Source organism: Trichoderma breve, chromosome 6 (genome assembly GCF_028502605.1).
Source record: "Trichoderma breve strain T069 chromosome 6, whole genome shotgun sequence".
NCBI classification, from domain to species: Eukaryota; Fungi; Ascomycota; class Sordariomycetes; order Hypocreales; family Hypocreaceae; genus Trichoderma; species Trichoderma breve.
The window spans coordinates 685,436-704,951 of record NC_079237.1 but is presented as its reverse complement, the minus strand read 5'-3'; the positions used below and the strand labels follow the sequence as shown (position 1 = coordinate 704,951).

The 19,516-nt window shown below is 46.1% G+C and overlaps 6 protein-coding genes across 6 annotated transcripts; 2 read left to right on the top strand and 4 right to left on the bottom strand.

The window, feature by feature from the left end:
* Window positions 1-1,901: 1,901 nt before the first annotated feature.
* Window positions 1,902-3,247, bottom strand: T069G_09135 (uncharacterized protein; the record flags this gene model as incomplete). Its single annotated transcript, XM_056176345.1, has 5 exons — window positions 1,902-2,059; window positions 2,125-2,212; window positions 2,441-2,745; window positions 2,816-3,162; window positions 3,240-3,247. 5 exons carry the CDS (start codon window positions 3,245-3,247, stop codon window positions 1,902-1,904), a joined length of 906 nt encoding a protein of 301 aa, XP_056024823.1.
* Window positions 3,248-5,199: 1,952 nt separating this feature from the next.
* On the top strand, window positions 5,200-6,036 carry T069G_09134 (alpha/beta hydrolase fold domain-containing protein; the record flags this gene model as incomplete). Its single annotated transcript, XM_056176344.1, has 1 exon — window positions 5,200-6,036. The coding sequence occupies one exon, from the start codon at window positions 5,200-5,202 to the stop codon at window positions 6,034-6,036; it is 837 nt and encodes a 278-aa protein (XP_056024822.1).
* Window positions 6,037-6,417: 381 nt separating this feature from the next.
* T069G_09133 (glycosyl hydrolases family 18 domain-containing protein) lies at window positions 6,418-7,549 on the bottom strand (the record flags this gene model as incomplete). Its single annotated transcript, XM_056176343.1, has 3 exons — window positions 6,418-6,593; window positions 6,650-7,397; window positions 7,457-7,549. 3 exons carry the CDS (start codon window positions 7,547-7,549, stop codon window positions 6,418-6,420), a joined length of 1,017 nt encoding a protein of 338 aa, XP_056024821.1.
* A 722-nt stretch (window positions 7,550-8,271) lies between these two features.
* Window positions 8,272-10,107, bottom strand: T069G_09132 (heterokaryon incompatibility protein (HET) domain-containing protein; the record flags this gene model as incomplete). The annotated part of the gene is made up of 3 exons (XM_056176342.1): window positions 8,272-9,304; window positions 9,368-9,727; window positions 9,776-10,107. 3 exons carry the CDS (start codon window positions 10,105-10,107, stop codon window positions 8,272-8,274), a joined length of 1,725 nt encoding a protein of 574 aa, XP_056024820.1.
* A 657-nt stretch (window positions 10,108-10,764) lies between these two features.
* Window positions 10,765-11,433, bottom strand: T069G_09131 (uncharacterized protein; the record flags this gene model as incomplete). Its single annotated transcript, XM_056176341.1, has 4 exons — window positions 10,765-10,836; window positions 10,887-10,951; window positions 11,008-11,208; window positions 11,268-11,433. 4 exons carry the CDS (start codon window positions 11,431-11,433, stop codon window positions 10,765-10,767), a joined length of 504 nt encoding a protein of 167 aa, XP_056024819.1.
* Window positions 11,434-13,285: 1,852 nt separating this feature from the next.
* Window positions 13,286-17,581, top strand: T069G_09130 (WD domain, g-beta repeat domain-containing protein; the record flags this gene model as incomplete). The annotated part of the gene is made up of 7 exons (XM_056176340.1): window positions 13,286-13,698; window positions 13,749-14,038; window positions 14,111-14,797; window positions 15,068-15,345; window positions 15,406-15,535; window positions 15,596-17,401; window positions 17,535-17,581. 7 exons carry the CDS (start codon window positions 13,286-13,288, stop codon window positions 17,579-17,581), a joined length of 3,651 nt encoding a protein of 1,216 aa, XP_056024818.1.
* Between the last annotated feature and the right edge of the window lie 1,935 nt (window positions 17,582-19,516).

Here is a 19,516-nt window from a genome sequence, read left to right as displayed (position 1 = left end):
ATCGTTCCACCTTCGATGAGCTGTACAGTAGTGTATAGGCAAGCCACGAAGCTACATCGCATAGTGTGGATAGAATGGCGAACCCAAAGTGGGTGTTGGTCCACTTGGACACAGGCCACGGGAGCTTTTCGAGAGCTGAGACGAGGGGAGTGATGTCAGATTTCCAATATATGACATCGTAAGTTGCTATTTGCATCGGCCCTTGTCTTGAAACACCCAATTCGCTTTCATCAACGTCGTCCTCGTCTGTTGACTGATAAGGTCTTTATTTCTGCGGCTAGTATACTGCGATGTTACTCCAGCGGTATCAGGAACGCACCCCGCGCGCGAATGTGAATGACCATGCCGATCAATTACTCCGGCCCTGGGAGAATGGAAGCATTCACATATCTATGCAGTGTGTATTTATTCAGGGGCATGGGAACTGACGGCGCCGATGAGCCAGATACAAGCATACAGCCATCGACACTAGTTGCTAGCCACCGCGCAACGCCCACATATACGACCCGGCTAGCCAACGAAAGTTTCCCCGGTTAAAGACGAGGCATGCTTTAGTAGCTTCATGTGTGGACGGCACATGAAGCTCCCTACCAAGCATGGACGAAGCGTCATGTCTCACAGTTTATCACTTACCCCTCAAGGGAAGAGACGCTCCGAACAAATACCTCGCCGTCCCTCCACCCCCAGTTATGCCGAGGATGCTTTCATCAAATTGTTTATTTCCGAATAAGAGGTTGATAGTTTTACTACTGTTGGTTATTTTTGTGATGATGTAAGTGCTGTCATAGCAAACAAGCAGACCAACAACTCGTGACGCTGTTTCTGTTTGAGAGCAAACTCTGCGAACCTTTGCACATGGTTCGTTGACTGTCGATCTCTCGATCCGCCGAGGCACTAGCGCCGCCCTTGTGCAGGTCCTCCTTCCGGCTTGCCGACGAAGGCCTCGTCAATCAATCAATCTATGACTGAATGGGTGGTGCCTAGCGGGTAAAGAGGAGCTCGTATTGGGAAAACTCAATTGGAGAATTTTGGCCAATCGGTCTTCGATGTTCACCTTGGCTTGCTGTAGCGTCGCTTCTATAAATCGTCTTCCGTTCTATGTTGGCTTTGTTGACTAACGGTAATGTAGGTGCGTCTCGTGTTTCCAATAGCCGCGCAATCAAGCTCGACGCGAAGAGTCCGGCAGAGCAATCGGCGATGTTCTAGTTTCGATTCTATGAGATCATGGACGCTTCCGGAGCGGATACTCTCGGTGTGGGATATACGAGTACGGGGAACACCGTCACCAGGCCGGAAGCGGAAGCCTCAGCTCGTTAAACACCAATCAGCTGGTTCTTTTAACAAGAAAATTTATTTAAAGCTCTTGTCCATATCCGTCGATACCAGCGTGGAAACAAGGTGGCAACTCAAAGAGACTTCGAGTTATTAGCTACTGTACTTTGAGACTAAGTTTCAATCCGTCTCACAACGTTTCCCATGACCTTGGTTTTCTTCCCCAGATTCGCCTTCAGCTGCTCCGCATGTGCCTGACTCTTACCAAATGCAGCCCAAGCCATGCGATCAAGTACGGAAACGGCCGAAACTTGTTGTTGTTGTTGACTCAGGGAGATTTTCACAGCTGGGTATGTAGTCAATGACGAATCTCTTTGCCCCTCAGGTTATAGAGTATGTATGTATGCAGAGCCTAAATTCTTTCCCGGCACTTCGCCTCTCATTTTACAACAGCTAATCAAGGTTGAAAGAAATATGAGGGGCGTGGGGGCAAAAAAGACGACAAAAAAAAGTCCTTGAGTATTCTGGTAACCTTCAGGCGCTGGACAAATGAAGCCAAATGGTCCCTTGTTATCATGAATAGCCCGGGCAGCATCCGTATCGCCTGATAGCCAACAGACCACTAAATGTCAAATGCTCTCAGCACGTAATATCTTGACATCTGCTTGTGTATTCTCGTTCTTTATTTGCAGTCTATTGGCCCCAAGCGATGAAACGGCACCAGCTCCGTTACCCATGGCCTGAGTATCACCGGTAACTTGGCTCGCTCTTAGAGGTTCGGTATTTTCTATGTGATAGTAGTTAACACTCTAAGGCTCTTGAAGATCAATTCATTATTTCAGAGTGACTTACTTGGCAGAGGTGTTATTGCAACTTCCTTGGGATGGATGACTCTCAAGAGGTCCTTTGCGTACGCTGCGGCTGCTATAGCTGCATATGGCTGCCAGATTTTGTTTTTATGGCTATCCGCGTAATCACATACCCCTTTAATAAGAAGGAATGGGAATGTATCCATCAAGCCTGCAACCTCAGTATCAAAACAAACGACGTTCTCGACGCCGGAGCCTGATGGCGGATTTCGACAATGTCGATGTATGGCAGCACGCAGCTTCGCATCTGTAGAGCCTATAAAGCCTAGATGAACGACTGAACGGGTGGTTTTTCTTACACGTCTTTCTTCTATTTGAGTCACGTCGCAAGATGAGCAATCTTCCCCAGCAGAATGCTTATAATCGAGCTTGAACAGCTGATCACGTTCCACTCCGGGATATCCAGCATCTTCCAATGCCGGCACGCCTAGACTAACAACTTGGTCAATGTCCGTCCACATTTTGCCTTTACCGAAGTCATGATCTAGCTGTAGGCGCCTTGTCGCTTTAAGTAACAACTGGGGAGGATTGTAGCGGCAACCCCTAACCCTAAGGTTAGGGGGTTCACCTGCCACTCTGACCACATCATTCTTCATAACACCGCCTGAACCATTCTCAGTTAGAACTATACAGACGCTTTTCATTCTAAACCAGTAAAGGGTAGGTAGCTTTACCAACTCCGTTCACAGGGGCAGCGCCCACTACGACGTCTCCAAGTCTAATATCCTTTCGTGGATCGGAGTTTGGTAACTTTGGAAGACCAATGCCGACCCCAACCATCAGTGCAAACCTAATATTAGGAAAAGTGCGAGCTGCTTGAGCGGTAGCTCTTATGCCATATGATCCAGGGAAGACAATAACGACATTATGATTCGCCATTTTGCCGAGGAAATAGTTATTGTCGTCAATCTCCATTGGAGGAAGCGGCTCGTGCTCCTCGTCTAGCAGTGCCCTTGCTGCGCAAAGCTCAGAGGGAAGCACACAAATCCATCCCACTGTGTAGGAGCCATACGTAAGTTCCCTGATTTGAGATTGTCAGTTGAGCATAAGCTGCCTCACAATAATTAATGAGTAAGCGTGAATAAAGTCATGGCTTACTCTGCCATCTCCTCTTGTGGTGACTAATTGTCGCTGCAAGGCACTGGTAACAGGCAATATCAAAATGTTGAAGACCAAATACGCTGAAAGACGAGACCGTGTCGATGACAGACGCGTCTTGAAATGTACGTTGATTTCTTGTCGTATAATAGGCGGGGAAGCATCCCGTGTCGCATACCGAATATATTAGGCATTAACGTCTACCCAATGAGCCTTGTATGCCTCTCCTGTCTCTCGTCGCATCCACTCACCTGATGCCTTCGTTATGGGGGGCCGTGGTAGCCTCTCATAGGTGGCCGCGACCAACAACAACAACTCGCATAACGCTAGACCGAGGCGGTCGAAATGTGATGGATTACTACATGTACTCCATATGGCTGGCGTGAGAACAGCGGTTGATGCTTTTCAAGACCTCGTTGAGTCTTCCTCATTTTTTAAAATAATCCTCAGGCAAAGCTATAAGGGCACATTAAAAAATACCTTGCCAATTGCATCCATTTGTGTTCTTTCATCATATCTCGTCTAAAGGCATCCGCGTCCAAATGGTTCATTGGCCTGTCGTTTCTCTTAATGATCTTTGATCTCTCGAGCTGTCGCTTGTAGAATTGCCCTTGTAGCATTGTGATGCTGCCGATCTCCTGGAAAGGTAGGCTGTAATTAAAATTGTCTCTGAATAACTCTTCCCATGTGAACCCAAAAATCTCTCCAATGGCTTTATGTTCTCTCGAAGACTTGTTGTATTAGTCTGCTGAAATATTCCACATGTTGCCCTCTTTTTGGGGCCGATGGAGGCCTGGCCGGTATTGATAAAACTTTGAGTATATAAGCGTTTCCTGGCGGAATGCAATTTGACTATCGCTCACATTATGGACATCGTAAGCATACACAACCGAAGCTACAATGTGCTCGTTCAATTGACCTTCACGTTCCCAGGTACTACCATCATACTTTGGGTTCTCAGGCGTAAACTTGACACTACTAACCTTGCTGATAACTTAGAGGCCTTCGTTGCGAAACGTTTCTTCTAGTCGCACAACGTATGGGCTGTGATAGGAAGTTGTAGGTAAATGGTGAGATACTTGACCTGCAATTAATGAAGCGTTGATGGTATCGAGAGAGTGTTTTTAAAATAGAGAGGTATTGAAAAATGGTTTCACGAAGAGGAGAGACAGTACTAAAACTCTTTAAATTTTGATGTATAAAGAGTCGAAGGCTAAGAGCACGCGCGATGACGAAATTAGTTTAGGGAACTCGTGGAGTTTAGGAGCCAACGCCAACGCATATTACTCGAAGATTTCTAGCTATATCCACATCCCTGTGTTAAAGAGTAGTGAGAGTTGAGATATAGGTATATAATTGCTCCAATACTTGCTGCTTCGCTGTCTTAGTTGGCGACCGAATTCGTGGACACTGTCTGCGGAGCAAGATCGACAAATCCGGCTCCGATGCATAGAACAGCAACATCCAGAAGAGGAGTATGCCAAGGACTTTGCCGACTGGCCACGCAACTCAAAGATTAATGCCGTCGCATCCAAGTAGACTGCTATACTCGCAGGCAGAGATGAACTTTTGGGGGCGGTAGAAAAAAAAAGAAGCAATGTAGAGGGGTCGTGTCATTCCTACGAATGTCTCCATCAACTTGTCACTAGCTTGAGGGAAGTCCAATTAGACATAACTCGGCTTACCTCACATAAGAACTAGCACTCGGGCTTCCGGTACTAGTGTAGACTATTTGATTCTGGTAAGTTTCTGTATAGTTCAAGTTCGGAGTTAACATTTCTGCGAAAGATTGGCTATCACATATCGTATATGAGATATAGTATATTAAGAAAGTAATGTCCCACCGAACTAGTGTTAAATATCTATCCAAGTCAACACAACATCACATATAATCCACTATCATCACTTTCAGTCTATTTTTCAACTTATGGCCGCTGGTGAGGCAAAAATACAACAGAAAATGTCTTTGCCGCGCTCCAAGACCTTACCACCAACGCCCATTTTACCCGATGCCGTCGTGTCAGGCTGTATCAGCATCAACAATATAGAGATATGGTATGCGCTTTATGGTGCACCATTGAGCCCTCATCAGACCCCAACGGTATTCTTACACGGCGGTAAGATTAGCTCTCGTTGGTGGGCACATCAGATTCGACATGTTGCTGGTGCAGGACACCCAATCATTGCAATGGATACCCGGGCACACGGCCGATCAACTGATGATCCCAAAGTCGCCCTTTCGTATGATCTCTTCGCCGACGATGTTGTGGCCTTACTCGACCATCTTCAAGTGCCCTGTGCCAACTTCGTCGGTTGGTCGGATGGCGCCAATACCTGTCTTTCATTGGCAATGAGACACAAGCAGATGGTAAAGCGCATATTTTCCTTCGGCCCAAACTACAGGCCAGACCAGGCGATACCTTATGCAGGCGAGACAGTGCCATTTGTCTCTGATCTTATGAATCGGATGAAGGAAGAGTACGAAGCTATTTCACCTACTCCGGAGAAATTCGATAGCTTCAAGGCAAAGGTCGTGGCAATGCAGGAATATTCACCAATGTGGACCGAAGAAGACTTTTCCAAAATCAACACAAATTCTACAAATGCTCATCAAGGCCCTCTTGTGTGGATTGTTACTGGAGACTCGGAAGAATTGATCCAGGGCTGGGTCGCTCAAAGGATTGCAGACATGATTCAAGGAGCAGTCTACTTGGCGTTGCCTGATGTCAGTCACTTTGCGCCATTGCAAGATCCGGAGGGATTCAACAAAGCACTGGATCAGTGGCTATCTCAATAAAGGTCCGGTGGGTGGTGCGTGCTGGCATCGTCTTGCGATGCGCACAAAGCAACTAGATGCGTTGGCATCACGAGATTTACGCACCCATTAGCTCTTACACTATATTACAGTTGTTGCTGTGAGCCTTGTGTTTTTCTCATTTTGTTCTCTTATTGCACTGCTCCGTCCCTATCTCGTGATTTCGCATCAGGCCGTAGGCCATAATTGTCTGTAAAGCGCTCACACACAAGATAAGGGAAGACCCATCATCCATGCATTATTGGTCGGCGTAGAATGCAGAATCACAATTTTACGCTCTGGCTTCCTTAGTACTTCACGTTGCGAAGAACCGATATTGATCGAGATTTTTTACATTGAACAACTATGGAATCTACCGTTCTATTAGTACTTCTTAGGACAGACTCTTCCAGTTTTCAATATGGACTGGATTTCCTGGCTGTAAGTGCAGCCATTGGTCACCGCCTGATCGCTCGAGCCAGCGTCCCAGAGCATAATGCCTCCAAAACCGGGATGGTATCTGTATTCGTTGATGAGTTTTGCCGCCTCATCTGGGGTCACTGCAATCGCTGGGTTAGTAGGCTGCACTCAATGGAGGATGAAGGGTTAGACATACAGAAGTAGTTCTCATCATTGTCAGCCGCGTCGGGGCTAGCAGGCAAGCCAATGTACAGCTTTGCCCCCTTGCTCTGCGAGAAGGATACCGTGATGAATTCCTGGAAGGCATCGTAGGAGAAGTATTGCAGCGATCCATCCTTGGGGTTGTAACCACTAATGGCACCACGAGCCGAGCATTGCGGAGTGTTGTAGAATTGGATGTACAGGAGGTCGAATTTTCCGTTGAACATCATGTCTCCCATGTTGGCGTCAGGAACAATACACTGCGGCGCGCCCGTCATGTAGTACTTCTTGCTATGATCTGTCTCAAAGAGCTGGTTCATCTCCTGGACAAAGAAAGCGTACGAGAAGGCGCTGTCTGGGTTCTCAATGTCCATGTCGAATCCGTCGAGCACTGCGGTTCCAAAAGGTCGCGAACCGGTGTAGTTAGCCTGTACAGGTCCAAACATACCCCAGAGTTGGTTCGCCAAGTCTTGGATGGAGGTCATATTGTCGAATTGGACCGATCCGCCTCCACCTCCTATGGAGAGCATGATCTTCTTGCCCTGCGATTGGCAGTACTTGATGTCCTCCTCCACGGTCTTGCACTCGGAAGACTGTGTGGTGCTGGTGGTGAGGTTACAAGAGTCGACATTGCCAAACCAGTCGGTGGATGGGTAGGAGGAGAAGAAGGCCAATGGGATGATATCAGGTCCAGCACCCGGTTTGCAGTAATCGGCGAGAGGTCGTTCCGATGGCGATTGGCCCTGCGTACAGAAATTATGAGTTGACTGGTCAATGAAATTATGTGAAGCAATCATCATACCCAATACACAACCAACTCTGGTGCTAATTCTGCGACGGCAGATGCAGAAAAGCCGAGGAGGCCCAATGACACGAGAGAAAGGCGCGACAACATGATGGCACGATGCTGCTGGTGGAATTGACAGATGGGATGCTACGGAAAGCTCTCTTCGGCCCATCGCTCGAACTATCTGAGCAGGCCCATGGTATTTATCACAACCAATTCATTACCTAGGTCGCGCAGCTCTTCACCTAGTCTCATCTCTCATCCCATCCCATCATACGTATCAGTTGTCGGTCAGATCGCATTAGCTCTTCGCGTCCCTGGATTAGCGCCCGCATACTTCACGTCAGCTTCGGCCCGGTACACTGTCAATTGAATCGATGTTGATAGCGAACCTTGACTGAAATGCTACCATAGCCAGGCACTGAGCGGGGGATGCAACCAGCCTAGAATGAAACAGTAAGGTAGCTAATAGCTAGTTCCGGGGAGCCTTTCGTTGAACAGTCTCCGCCCGGATATGAATTGCCGTCCAGTTACGGGGGGGTCAATACCTGGTAATATTACCGGCAACCGGTTCACTGGCTTATATATCTCCGTCAACTTGTCACATCCTAGTCAAAGTATCTCTGATTTATCCGCCTGTTATCTTCATCAAAAATAGTCCCTTCTACACGCCTTGAGGATAAGAGTTGCGCCCTTATACCCGAGTGTTTGGGAGTGTCATGATGTCCTACTATTGTCTATGTCACACCTTTTCTAATTCTCCCTCATCTTCACTCAGCCCTCTCATTCCCATAACCATTTTTGCTTGTCATCTTGATGAATTGTCGCTTTTAAAAAACCATGTTAAACATTCCGATGGGGAAGACAAGTAATGAAACTAGATAGACAGCTTTAAAGATATTTCCAGATGGCCGACCACGAAAGGCAATGAATGACGGCTGTGGTATTTCGATACTTTGCATATTGACTCCATATATATTGACTGGAGACAGCGATACTTTGATGTTTGGGGTCGTCTGACGAGCTTGAAACCTTATCTTTGTCTGTATAAACTCTTCCACTGTGGAGAGATTCTGGTGCCACTCTCTCGCATCCTTGAGAGTGAGGGAGACTGCATCAACGTCATATTCGTAATTCCCGTTGTTTATTCTAGTTACCAAAAAGAGAACAAATGATGTCTTGTGTCTATGAGACTCAAACACCAACATCGCTTTGAAGTTTGGGTGTGTTTTAATGACAAGATCGCCATCGTGCCTTTTGGCGTCGAATCGAAATGAGCGCCAGATCTTCTGTGAATCCATAATCAGCATCTGACGAAGCTGGGATCCTTGGAACAGTCCGCTGCCTTGAAGAAGGTTTCGTTTCAAATAAAAAGCATTTTGATAGCGTTTTCTGACTGATCCAGATCCCATTTGAGATTTCTCTTCCTCAAGGTACTCCTCGATCACTCTTGCCGTCGTAGTGCAAGGCTCTTCAAAATAGAGCCCAGCGATATCCGAGGTGCTTTTAATTCCGCATATAGAAGCCAGCGTAGTATTAGAGTCGGAATGGACTCTAGCTAGTTCACTTCCTCGGACTCGAGCATATCGGTCTGAGCCGAGGCGCTTGAGATATATGCCTGCAGTAGCTGAGGGATTTGCGTCAAAACAACAGTTGAGCAGTAATATCACAAGGTCCCCAGAAGCCCAAGGTTGTCGAAGGTCTTTGACGAGAGAAGTAATATGAATCCCTTTGTTGGACATCGTGATCGGATCTTGCGGTACGTTGGATCCCCAGACACGGACCAACCTGTCGAATCTGGAGTGAATTTTGTATTCCGGCAGTCCCCCGCGCCATGATCCATTCGCAAAATTGTGAAAATCCCTTGGAGACTTTGCAAACAATCCATGTGGCATATCTGCATCTATCGAAGGGGTTGCGGCTCGCCAGGCGAAGATGGTATGATCGTCAGATTGTTGAAGAATATGTTCCTGTAGTCGAAGAAAAGCCTTCCCCCCTTCCCCGTAGATTAGAGGCATATTAACATCAAAGAGTCCGAATAGGCAATATGCAAGATCTTCCTCCCGAGTTGTTTCTCTATTGGCAGCCCAACTTAGACGCCGTCCTACGCTGACCTGTTGCAGGGGGGCCGAGCCGTCGAGAACAAAAGCATCAATCCCCGTGATCACCGCAAGTTCCTTTGCAATGGCTGTCTTTTCTGCAACCTTATCCCATGACCTATTATAGAATTCAAGTTGCTCGGGTGCAATGAGCTCCTGCAAAGTCCAGCCTCGAGTAAACCATCGGCTATGGCCAAACCCAACAGATGTTGTATTGAGAGTAGGTTTCTTAGACTTTGGAGATGGGTAATCTTCTAAGAATGCGTAGGCGATTGCTGAGTTTTTGTACCACTTGAACATGGAATTAATTGATTCGCTAAGCTCTGCACTGCTGGTTTTATCGATGCAGCATGTATCAACCCAAGCGTAGTCCAGGCCATGACTATATGCTTTCTTGCAAGTTGCATTAATTTTAGAGAATCCAGCTAGCCTTTCTCGCCGTTCTGGTGATTGGAAATCTTGAAAAGACACCTCCTCTTGGCCCCAAGTATGGGATAAAATGGCATAAGGTGGCGGCTTGCCAAGGAACTGTTGGAGCTTCAAGGTTCTTGTATTGATTAGCCTCATGTTCGTCAAGACCTACAAAGATTTGTCTCGGGGCAAGAAAAAATTGTTAAAATCAAAATTGGACCCTCTAAACCTGCGATGAATAAAGAATGTGGCTTTGAAGTGCTGAGGATTCATCCTTCAGTGGTAGCCTAACCATCATGTGACATGACATGCAGGTGGCTCTCCATATATTCACATATGAACACGGCCTTGCATCCCCCCCGTTCCTTTTCAGCCCTTATTCGGTAGTAATGGCTAGTTTTAAAACCGATGGTTGTAAGGGAACAGAAGTTGTAACGAATGAGGTTGGTTGTCTGCATGTAAAGTTGTGCTCCTATGCGTCTCTGCGTGGTGCAGGCATATGTCAGTGCAGTATTGGTCTTTGCTGTCAAATTCAACTGTTGCTGCAACTATATTTAGTGAGACTTCATCTCATGTCTATTATACTCAGGCACCAATGCAGTAGTTGGCGACTTGTGAGGCCGCTGATAGGCTGCAGCCGGCCTTGATTGGGTCGCAACGCGAGAGGATATATAGGCTGTTGCCCACATTTAAAATAGGCTTGTATTTTGTAGCTCAAGAGAATTGATCCCTCTACCAGGGGCTAAGCTAGGCTTTACGGAATCCATGCCCTAGTCGCCATCGCCTCTTGAAAAGCCTCTCTCAAATACCCTTTTAATCGTCATCCTCATAGATATTGATAGTGATTGGCACGTTGAAATCAATATCACCAATGCAGATTTGGAACTAAACATATTTGTGAGATTATGAATGCAATGAATATGATGTTAACTTACGCCGTTGTTGTTGTTGCAGCAAATGATGGTCTCTTCGCATGCCGTGGTGTTCTTGCATGCATGGCCTGTAACATGTTAAAACTCGTCCTAGATATGACAGGGGAACCAAAATATCACTTACCACCCTTCCCATTGCTGCTACAGCAATATGGATTACCCCCAGAGCAGGCATTTACCTGAGTGTTAATGTCACTGCTGCAGCCTTTGCCGTCATCATCTTTGCCACCATGATCTTTGCCATCATGATCCTTGCCATCATGGCCTTTACCATCATGGCCTTTACCATCTTTACCATCTTTGCCACTTTTGCCTCCTTTGCCTCCTAGTGTCAATTAGAATCCAATTTGAACTTAAGATGCTTAGATAGTTGTCAAAACCTACCATCATTGTGGTTATAGTTGCGGGTTGGGAACCTCGGAAACGGGATATCTGCCATAGTAGGCACACGACGCTCAATAGCTCGAGGTTCAATACCAGGCTCTTGGGCCGGGGATGACATGACACCACCAAGGGTGACGAGTGCGTAAATGATAACGGAGGCGTACATGATGGAAGTGTAAAAAGTAGTGATGGAGTTGGCACTATTGAGGAGAAGTAGCAGATTTTGCAAAGATGTAAGATAGCGAAAGAAGATCTGGAAAGGTTTGAGCTGTTGAGTAACTTGAGGGATAAGAGGGAGAAAACAAGTCTATTTATACAAAAGATTCTTTGCTGTAACCTACTATTTTTGGGTTCTAATACTACGTAGACAAAGAAGAGACCTAACAATAACGACGGTTCCTGGATCTGCAGAGAGCTAGTAGTCGTTGCAGGATCAATAACACGACGAGTCACTAATCTCTACTAGGCTCATGCAGGTCCAAAGCATGAGTTAAAAGCCACAAACGGTGGCTCATAAATATTACGAAATTGTTGAAAACCTAATATTGGTTGATCAACGTTGAAAGATTGTTGAACACTTTGAATTGTGCACGTAAACAATGCATAACTAGTACGCGGCCTGAATGGTCGCGTGTTGGAATTGATGTTGTTTAACGCCTCTACAGCTTCGCCTAACTTGAATTCTAAATTTATGCATCACCTGTAAACTTTCAAACTACCCTTGTCACGGTACCGGTTAAATGTGCCAAAATCTCGGCTGTTCCTTATAGCCATACAATACCATACTACTCTACCTATATACCCAAGCTTTTATTTTGTTACCTCATCCGCTCTTTTAAGCTTTTCACTTATCCTGTTCCTGAAAACTATAGACTTTACTGACTGATCTAGACTATGAGTTAATGAAATCTCTCGGCTTCCTACCTGCCAGTCTGAGCCAATTGTATGAATATCTTGCTACAGGATGCAAGACTTAGCTGCATATAACTCTATATATCAAGGTTAATCTTAAAACTATAAAAATAAGTCTACATAAACGCCAACTTTAAAGAAATTACATTATTCCGCGTTATTACACGTCATAAAGCCTATAAAGATGGCTTAGGAGTAATTATTTGGGATGAAGGGCGGTTCGAAAACAGCCATAGAACTGGTTGGTATCATCACGAATGGACCCGGAGAAGCCAGGTCTCAGACATACCACCAGAAAATTATGTTTGTGCTCATAGAAACAGTACTGATAAAATCAAGAGTGGACGACTCTTTTATAATGCAACGTGTCATACCATGTAGAGAAAAGAAAGCAAAGGGAGACTCATGGATCTTGGCGGCTCTACCGAGAAAATCTATAGAGACAAAGAGAAGCTGGCTCATGATCTAGATATCAAGGGTTTTGAATATGGTCTCCAGAGCTCTAAAGTCAGGAAGCAAGCTACCTTGGCTCTCACACGTGGTTTTGCCATAATGCCGATACACCGAGCCCCACCGATTCAAGGCTTCCGTCAGTCTTAAACTACAAGTTTCCACGTAGCTGGCTGATCGCCAATAACTGCGATAATTTACTTGGAATGTCGAAGTCGACAGGCCATGACTCAGATTTCGGGAGGTAATCTGGCGTCTCGCGGAGAAGAAAGGGCCATCTATGACGGAGCTCGTCCATGACGGATCTGCGGGTTTAAACGGTTGTGTCTTCAACAACCTTGCAGAGAATTTGATCATTTGATTGAAGTACTTAGAATATATGCTTAGACTTCGACATCCTGACCTTTCGATTATGGTCGGATCATAGTCTCATTAGTCTACAGTGAGTCTTGTATCAAAGGTGCCATTTTTCATGTCTCTTGCACTCAGGCGCCGATCCAGTGGTAGGCAACCCGTGAGACCGCTGATAGGCTGCAGTCAGCCTTGATTGGGTCTCAATGCAGAGTTGCAGCTGCTGACTAGCGTATTTGTGTTGTTGTTCTCATCAACATCTCACTCTGTAGTGCTTCATCTCCTCTATTGGATATTTACACACGATGGAGGGACTTGGGACGGCGGTCGAGCTTACGGTGAAGATTGCTTCTCTCTGCGCTGAGTACTCTTCTGCTGTCAAGAATGCTAGCCACGACATCCAGAGCCTTCGAGAGCGTATTAGCAGCCTAGAGACAACGCTGAAGGATGTAATGGAACTTCTCGAAAGCTCCCACGGGGCCCGACTTAGGACGTCGCAGAAGCTACACGATGCTCTTAATAATTCCCGCTTGCTCCTGGACTCCATTGCTACAACGCTTGAGAACAAGTTAAATGGAGGTCGAAAGCAGAGGACAATGAGAGCTTTTGGGTTGCGGGCCCTAAAATGGCCCTTCGAAAGCAAGAAACTGGAGAACATCATGGCAGGCTTGGAGCAGCACCAGAATACCATGGTAGTCGCCATGCAAATCGATCAAACGTACGTTACAATTTATCCATCTCATTTCTGTAATGTTAACATTATACTAGGGCTGAAGTCCTCACTATCAACCACAAAATTGATCTATCAAAGTTGCCTGTCGCAAAGGGTGCCGCTTTCAACTCTCAAGCGAACGAGTATGTTCCCCGGTGCCATCCTAGAACTCGGCTCAACGTCCTCGCTGGAATATATAACTGGTTCGAAGACCCGCATGGAAAGTGCATATACTGGCTGTGCGGTATGGCTGGTACTGGCAAGTCCACGATTTCTCGGACAGTAGCAGAATATCTTACAGAAAAGAACATCCCTTGTGCAAGTTTCTTCTTCAAGAAGGGCGAAGGTGACCGTGGCGGAGCTGCCTTGTTGTTCACTACGATTGCAGCTCAGCTTGTTCAACAACTGCCATGTATAGTCCCGCACGTGAGGGCTGCAATTGAGGCGGACATGAACATTTCCGATAAGACCAAGAGTGAACAGTTTGAGAAACTTATTCTAGAGCCGCTTGACAAGTGCGAGGACCAACAATCCACTATAGTGTCTATAGTGATTGATGCCCTTGATGAGTGTGATCTGGAAGAAGACGTCAGACTTATGGTCCTTTTGCTCGCTAGAGCTATGGACGTGACATCCGTTCGCCTGCGTTTCTTCATTACCAGCCGACCAGAACTCCCAATACGTCTCGGCTTTAAAAGCATCGGCGACTCCTATAAGGAACTGGCTCTTCACGAAATCCCCAAGCCTGATATAAAAAACGACATTGCCGTATATCTAGAGGATCAGTTGAAAGCTATTGTGCAGCACTATAACATGTCGGTTGAAACAAGACGGCAACTACCATCGCAGTGGCCCGGTAGCAAAGATACCGAGAGGCTTGTTGACATGGCCATCCCTTTGTTTATCTATGCTGCGACTGCTTGTCGATTTATCAGCGATCGCAGGCTTGGTGGGCCAAAGGAGCAACTGGAAATATTTTTCAACTCCCATCGAAACCCAAAATCTAATCTTGATGCGACATATCTACCTGTCCTAGAGCAGCTGACAAGAGATCTCAAAGGTGGCGAAAAGAGAGCTGTTATAACCAAATTCAAAGAGATCGTCGGTACTATCGTGCTTCTCGCTAGCCCACTCTCAATAACTTCTCTTGCGAATCTTTTGGCAGTTGATACCGAGAAGATCGATAACCAACTGGACATGCTCCACTCGGTTTTGAATATACCTTTGAACCCGGATGAGCCGATACGGCTCTTCCACCTCTCTTTTCGGGACTTTCTCATCGATAAGGAAAATTTCGATATAAACTCTTTCTGGGTAAATGAGCAGGAAACCCATCAAATGGTCATGGTACGCTGTCTTAAGCTGCTATCTACAGACAACCTTCGAAAAGATATCTGCGACCTACGGAGACCAGGAACACTACGGTTAGACATCGAACAAGAGACAATAGATATTCGCTTTCCACCGGAGATACAATACGCGTGCCTCTACTGGGTCCACCACCTAAAGGAGAGCGGAGTAATAGTCCGTGATCATGATCAGGTCTATGACTTCCTGATCCGCCACCTACTGCACTGGATCGAGGCTTTAAGTCTTATTGGTCGTATCTCAGAGAGTTCTGGTATGTTGGACAACCTATTAGGTACGATTGATGTAAGTGGAAGCCGTACCGTTTCCTAATCAGCTAAATCAGTTTGCTAATACTACGAATAGTCAGAAGACGGTGTTGAGACATCAGCCATTATCCGCGATATTAAGCGAATTATTCTTATCAATCGCTGGTCCATTGATGAGGCACCACTCCAAATCTATTCTTCAGCTCTTCTATTCGCACCAGAGCAGAGTGTGATTCGGAACATGTTTAGAGATCAGATCCCTCCTTGGATATCTTTGCTGCCCCAAGTTGAAAGTAACTGGGATGCCTGCTTAGCAACACTTGAAGGCCACAACGACTGGACAAGAGCAGTCAGCTTCTCTCCAGACGGCCGGCAGCTGGCGTCAGCAGCATCTGGTGGTACAATTAAGCTTTGGGATCCAGCAACTGGTCGCTGCACAGCAACGCTTGTGAGTGGCGGCATTTCCGCAGTCTGCTTTTCACCAGATAGTCAGCGGCTGGCGTCAGCAGAAATGAAACAAATTAAACTCTGGAATGCAATCACAGGCCGTTGCATAATAACGCTTGATGGCCATTACACCAGGATAACAGACATTAGTTTTGCTCCAGATGGCCGACGGCTGGCTTCAGCATCACATGATCGTACCGTTAAGCTCTGGGATACAGAAACAGGCGATTGTATAAGAACATTTGTGGGCCATAATGGCTTCTTAGAAGGAGTCAGCTTTGCGCCAGACAACCGGCGGTTGGCATCAGTGGCAAACAAAGAGAGCATCTCGAATGGTTATGTGGAATCATATGACCACAATATTAAGCTCTGGGATACCGTTGCGGGCAGTCGTATAATAGAATTTACTGGCCATGAAGACCGAATTAATACAATTCGCTTTACGCCAGATGGCCGGTGGCTAGCTTCAGCATCAGATGATTCGACAATCAAGCTCTGGGATACAGCAATAGGCAGCTGTATAGCAACGCTTGTTGGCCATGACGAGGGTATAAATGCAATCTGCTTTACGCCAGACAGCCGGTGGCTGGCTTCAGCATCACATGATCGTACCGTTAAGCTCTGGGATATAGAAACAGGTCTCTGCACCGCAACATTTAAAGGTCATAGCCAATCGGTTACAGCAGTCAACTTCGCGCCAGATAACTGGCAACTGGCTTCAGCATCACATGATTCTACAATTAAGCTCTGGGATACTACGATAAGCCGCAGTCCGTCAACAACTGATATCCATAGTCATAAAGTAACAGCCATTAGTTTCACCCCAGATGGCAGGCAGCTAGCTTCAGCATCAGACGATCATACAGTTAAACTCTGGGATACAGCAACTGGCCGCTGCATAACAACGTTCAAAGGCCATAGCCAATCAGTTACAGCAGTTACCTTCGCACCAGATGGCCGTCAGCTAGCTTCAGCATCCGAATATGATAAAACAATCAAGCTCTGGGATATAACAACAGGCCACTGTGTGGCAACACTTCAGACTGATGGTTACATATCACAAATCACTTTTGCGCCAAATAGCCAGCAGCTAGCATCAGTGTCGGGTTATATAACTAAGCTCTGGGATATAACAACAGGCCGCTGCACAGCAGAGCTTGATTGCAATCGCGAATCCATATTATCAATTGCCTTTTCACCAAATAGCCAAGAGCTAGTATCAACATTATCAGATCATACAATCAAGCTTTGGGATTTATCCACTGGCAATTGCACAGCAACACTTCCCAGTGAAGAGCGCGTATATGGAATAAGCGCGATCACCGTCTCACCAAATGGCCAATTGCTAGCTTCAGCATATGGGGATTACACAGTTAAAATCTGGGATATGACGACACATGATTGTATCATGAAACTCGAGGGCCATAGTTTTTGGGTAAGCGCAATGACTTTTGCACCAAATGGCCAGCTAGTATCAGCATCGGGTGACGATACAATTAAATTCTGGGATATAGCAACAGGCATCTGCACGGCAACGCTTAAGGGTTATGGCAGCTGGGTAGGCGCAATCAACTTCACAATGGACGGCAGCATTGCCTGTGATCTAATTGGCACGGGATTGAGCATTGGTCAACCCAGATGGTCGCGTGAGAGTTATCCATCGCCACAATCGCCAATGCGAAAGCCTCCTGTCCAGGGACTCTCTTCTGTATCACCAATCGTCCACCGTCAGGATATTGGAGTCTACAATCAAACATGGGTTACTTGGGATTCACACAGGATCTTATGGCTACCACCAGCTTATCGGCCGAGAGTGTCAGCTGTAAGAGCATCAACACTTGCCATTGGGTGCGACTCCGGACGCGTTATCTTCATACGTGTCTCAGATATGGATATACTATTTAAGATTCAGAGATAAATATTGTTTTCAGCTGGATGGCAGTAATAAAAATATTATTCATTCGCCTCTTTGACTTCATCGCTCTTCTATGTCCCAGATTCTCGAAATGCAGTGGGATATCTGTCTATCTATGACTGTTTACACTCAGTAAAAGCTGCGTCATTTTTAATGATCTCTTTGCAATTATAAATTAATCAATAGCTCATACATTCTCACTTAGCGGCATGCGCTACTAGTTATCGATTTTGAAGCGGTTTGCGAGTTATTGCTTTCGCATTCGATCTACTGCTGGTTTCACACACAGCTGAACTAGCGACATTGCAGGCTTAGTGTCGTGACACAGCAGCAGCTACCGACTCTGCGTCATTTTCCGTCTGCAACTCTGCTGCAGTAGAGTAGCCTCATTTTTCCGGCATTTCAGCTCTTGGTGATACCGGCTGCGCATCTAATTCATGAATCATGTTCGTTTGCGCGTCAAGCTCGGGCTTAGGTATACAATCGGAATGCAACTGAGCTGGATCAAAATTATCAGGCTTGGAGTGTCTATACCGCCGCCGCCACAAATAGAATAAAACGCCAAATACGATGGCGAGTCCGACGATGGAGCCGACAACAGGACCTGCTATCCAGGCGTGGCTTGGTGGTGTAGCTGCAACATTATATATATCAGATATAAATGCGAAAACGCCAGAGGATTTCCACAAATAGTGTATACCTGAAACAGATGGGCTCGAAGCCGCATTCTGGGGAGCAAGAGATGTCGGAATTGCCAAAGTAGAAGTTCTACTAGGTGTTGTAGCTCTTGACGTCTTCTTGTCTGTTGTAATTGTTCTTGATGATGATGAAGTGTCAGTTGCCGCATTGTTTGTCGGTAGAAGATACACAATTGTCGTTATTTGGCCATTGGTTGACGTATACATCAACGTTGAATACGAAAGTAGATGGCAGAACTCAAGGGCTGGAAGCAAAGGTAAGATACTCGATATGCCACCCCTAGGATTGGGGCCCTGCGTCTTGATGCAAGCGCTACAAGAGTCAACGGCCTCAATGAAGGCAGAATTAGGAGCGCATAGCTGACTCTTCAATCCTTGAGCTTGAGCAATTGCCAAAGCATCGCCTAATGATAGTATATTAGCTCTAAAACCGGTGGAACCTCCAATGCAATCCATTAATAAATACTTCACGACGTACTGCACTTATCGAAGCACCCAGCGGGCACAGAGCCGCCATTATCTTGCCGCGCAAAGAGGTCTTTGGACCAAACCATTAATATTATATAACAATAGTTCTTTTTTTACCTTCTTTCAGAGCGGTTATTTCCCGAAGGCTTTGAAGAGAAGGAAAGAAGAAAGATTCTGGTTGGGTATTGTGGCTTTGGAGCGTAGCCTTGTCGCATAGCCTTGGGGGCCAAGTCTAATACTACAATGTTACATTGTGTCCATAAGAGACTATTGAAACCCCCGCTTCGAAGCGGGAGAGATTCTTCATGGCAAAGAGCACGTGGACCAAATGACGTGACCAAAGCTGCATGCTTCACAAGAGGAAGGTGTGTCTAGTGTTTGCTCGAGGAAACTGGGCACGAGGGAGGATTTGCTTAATTAAACTTAGCTTTCCTTTACTCTAGTGTTTGAATGAAGAATTGTCAACATATCTCAAAAGTGCATTGTTCCATGTATAAGGTATTCATGCATACAACAAGCAACGCATAAACCGAAATGTGCAGCTCTGAACTCCAGCCAACCAGTAGAAGCCGCATGGTTTCCAGCCTTAATACACGATTGGGCATCAAGTAGATCTAGAGTAACTGCCTCTACATACTTGTCAGAATCAACACTCTTACTACCACACATCACATAGAGCA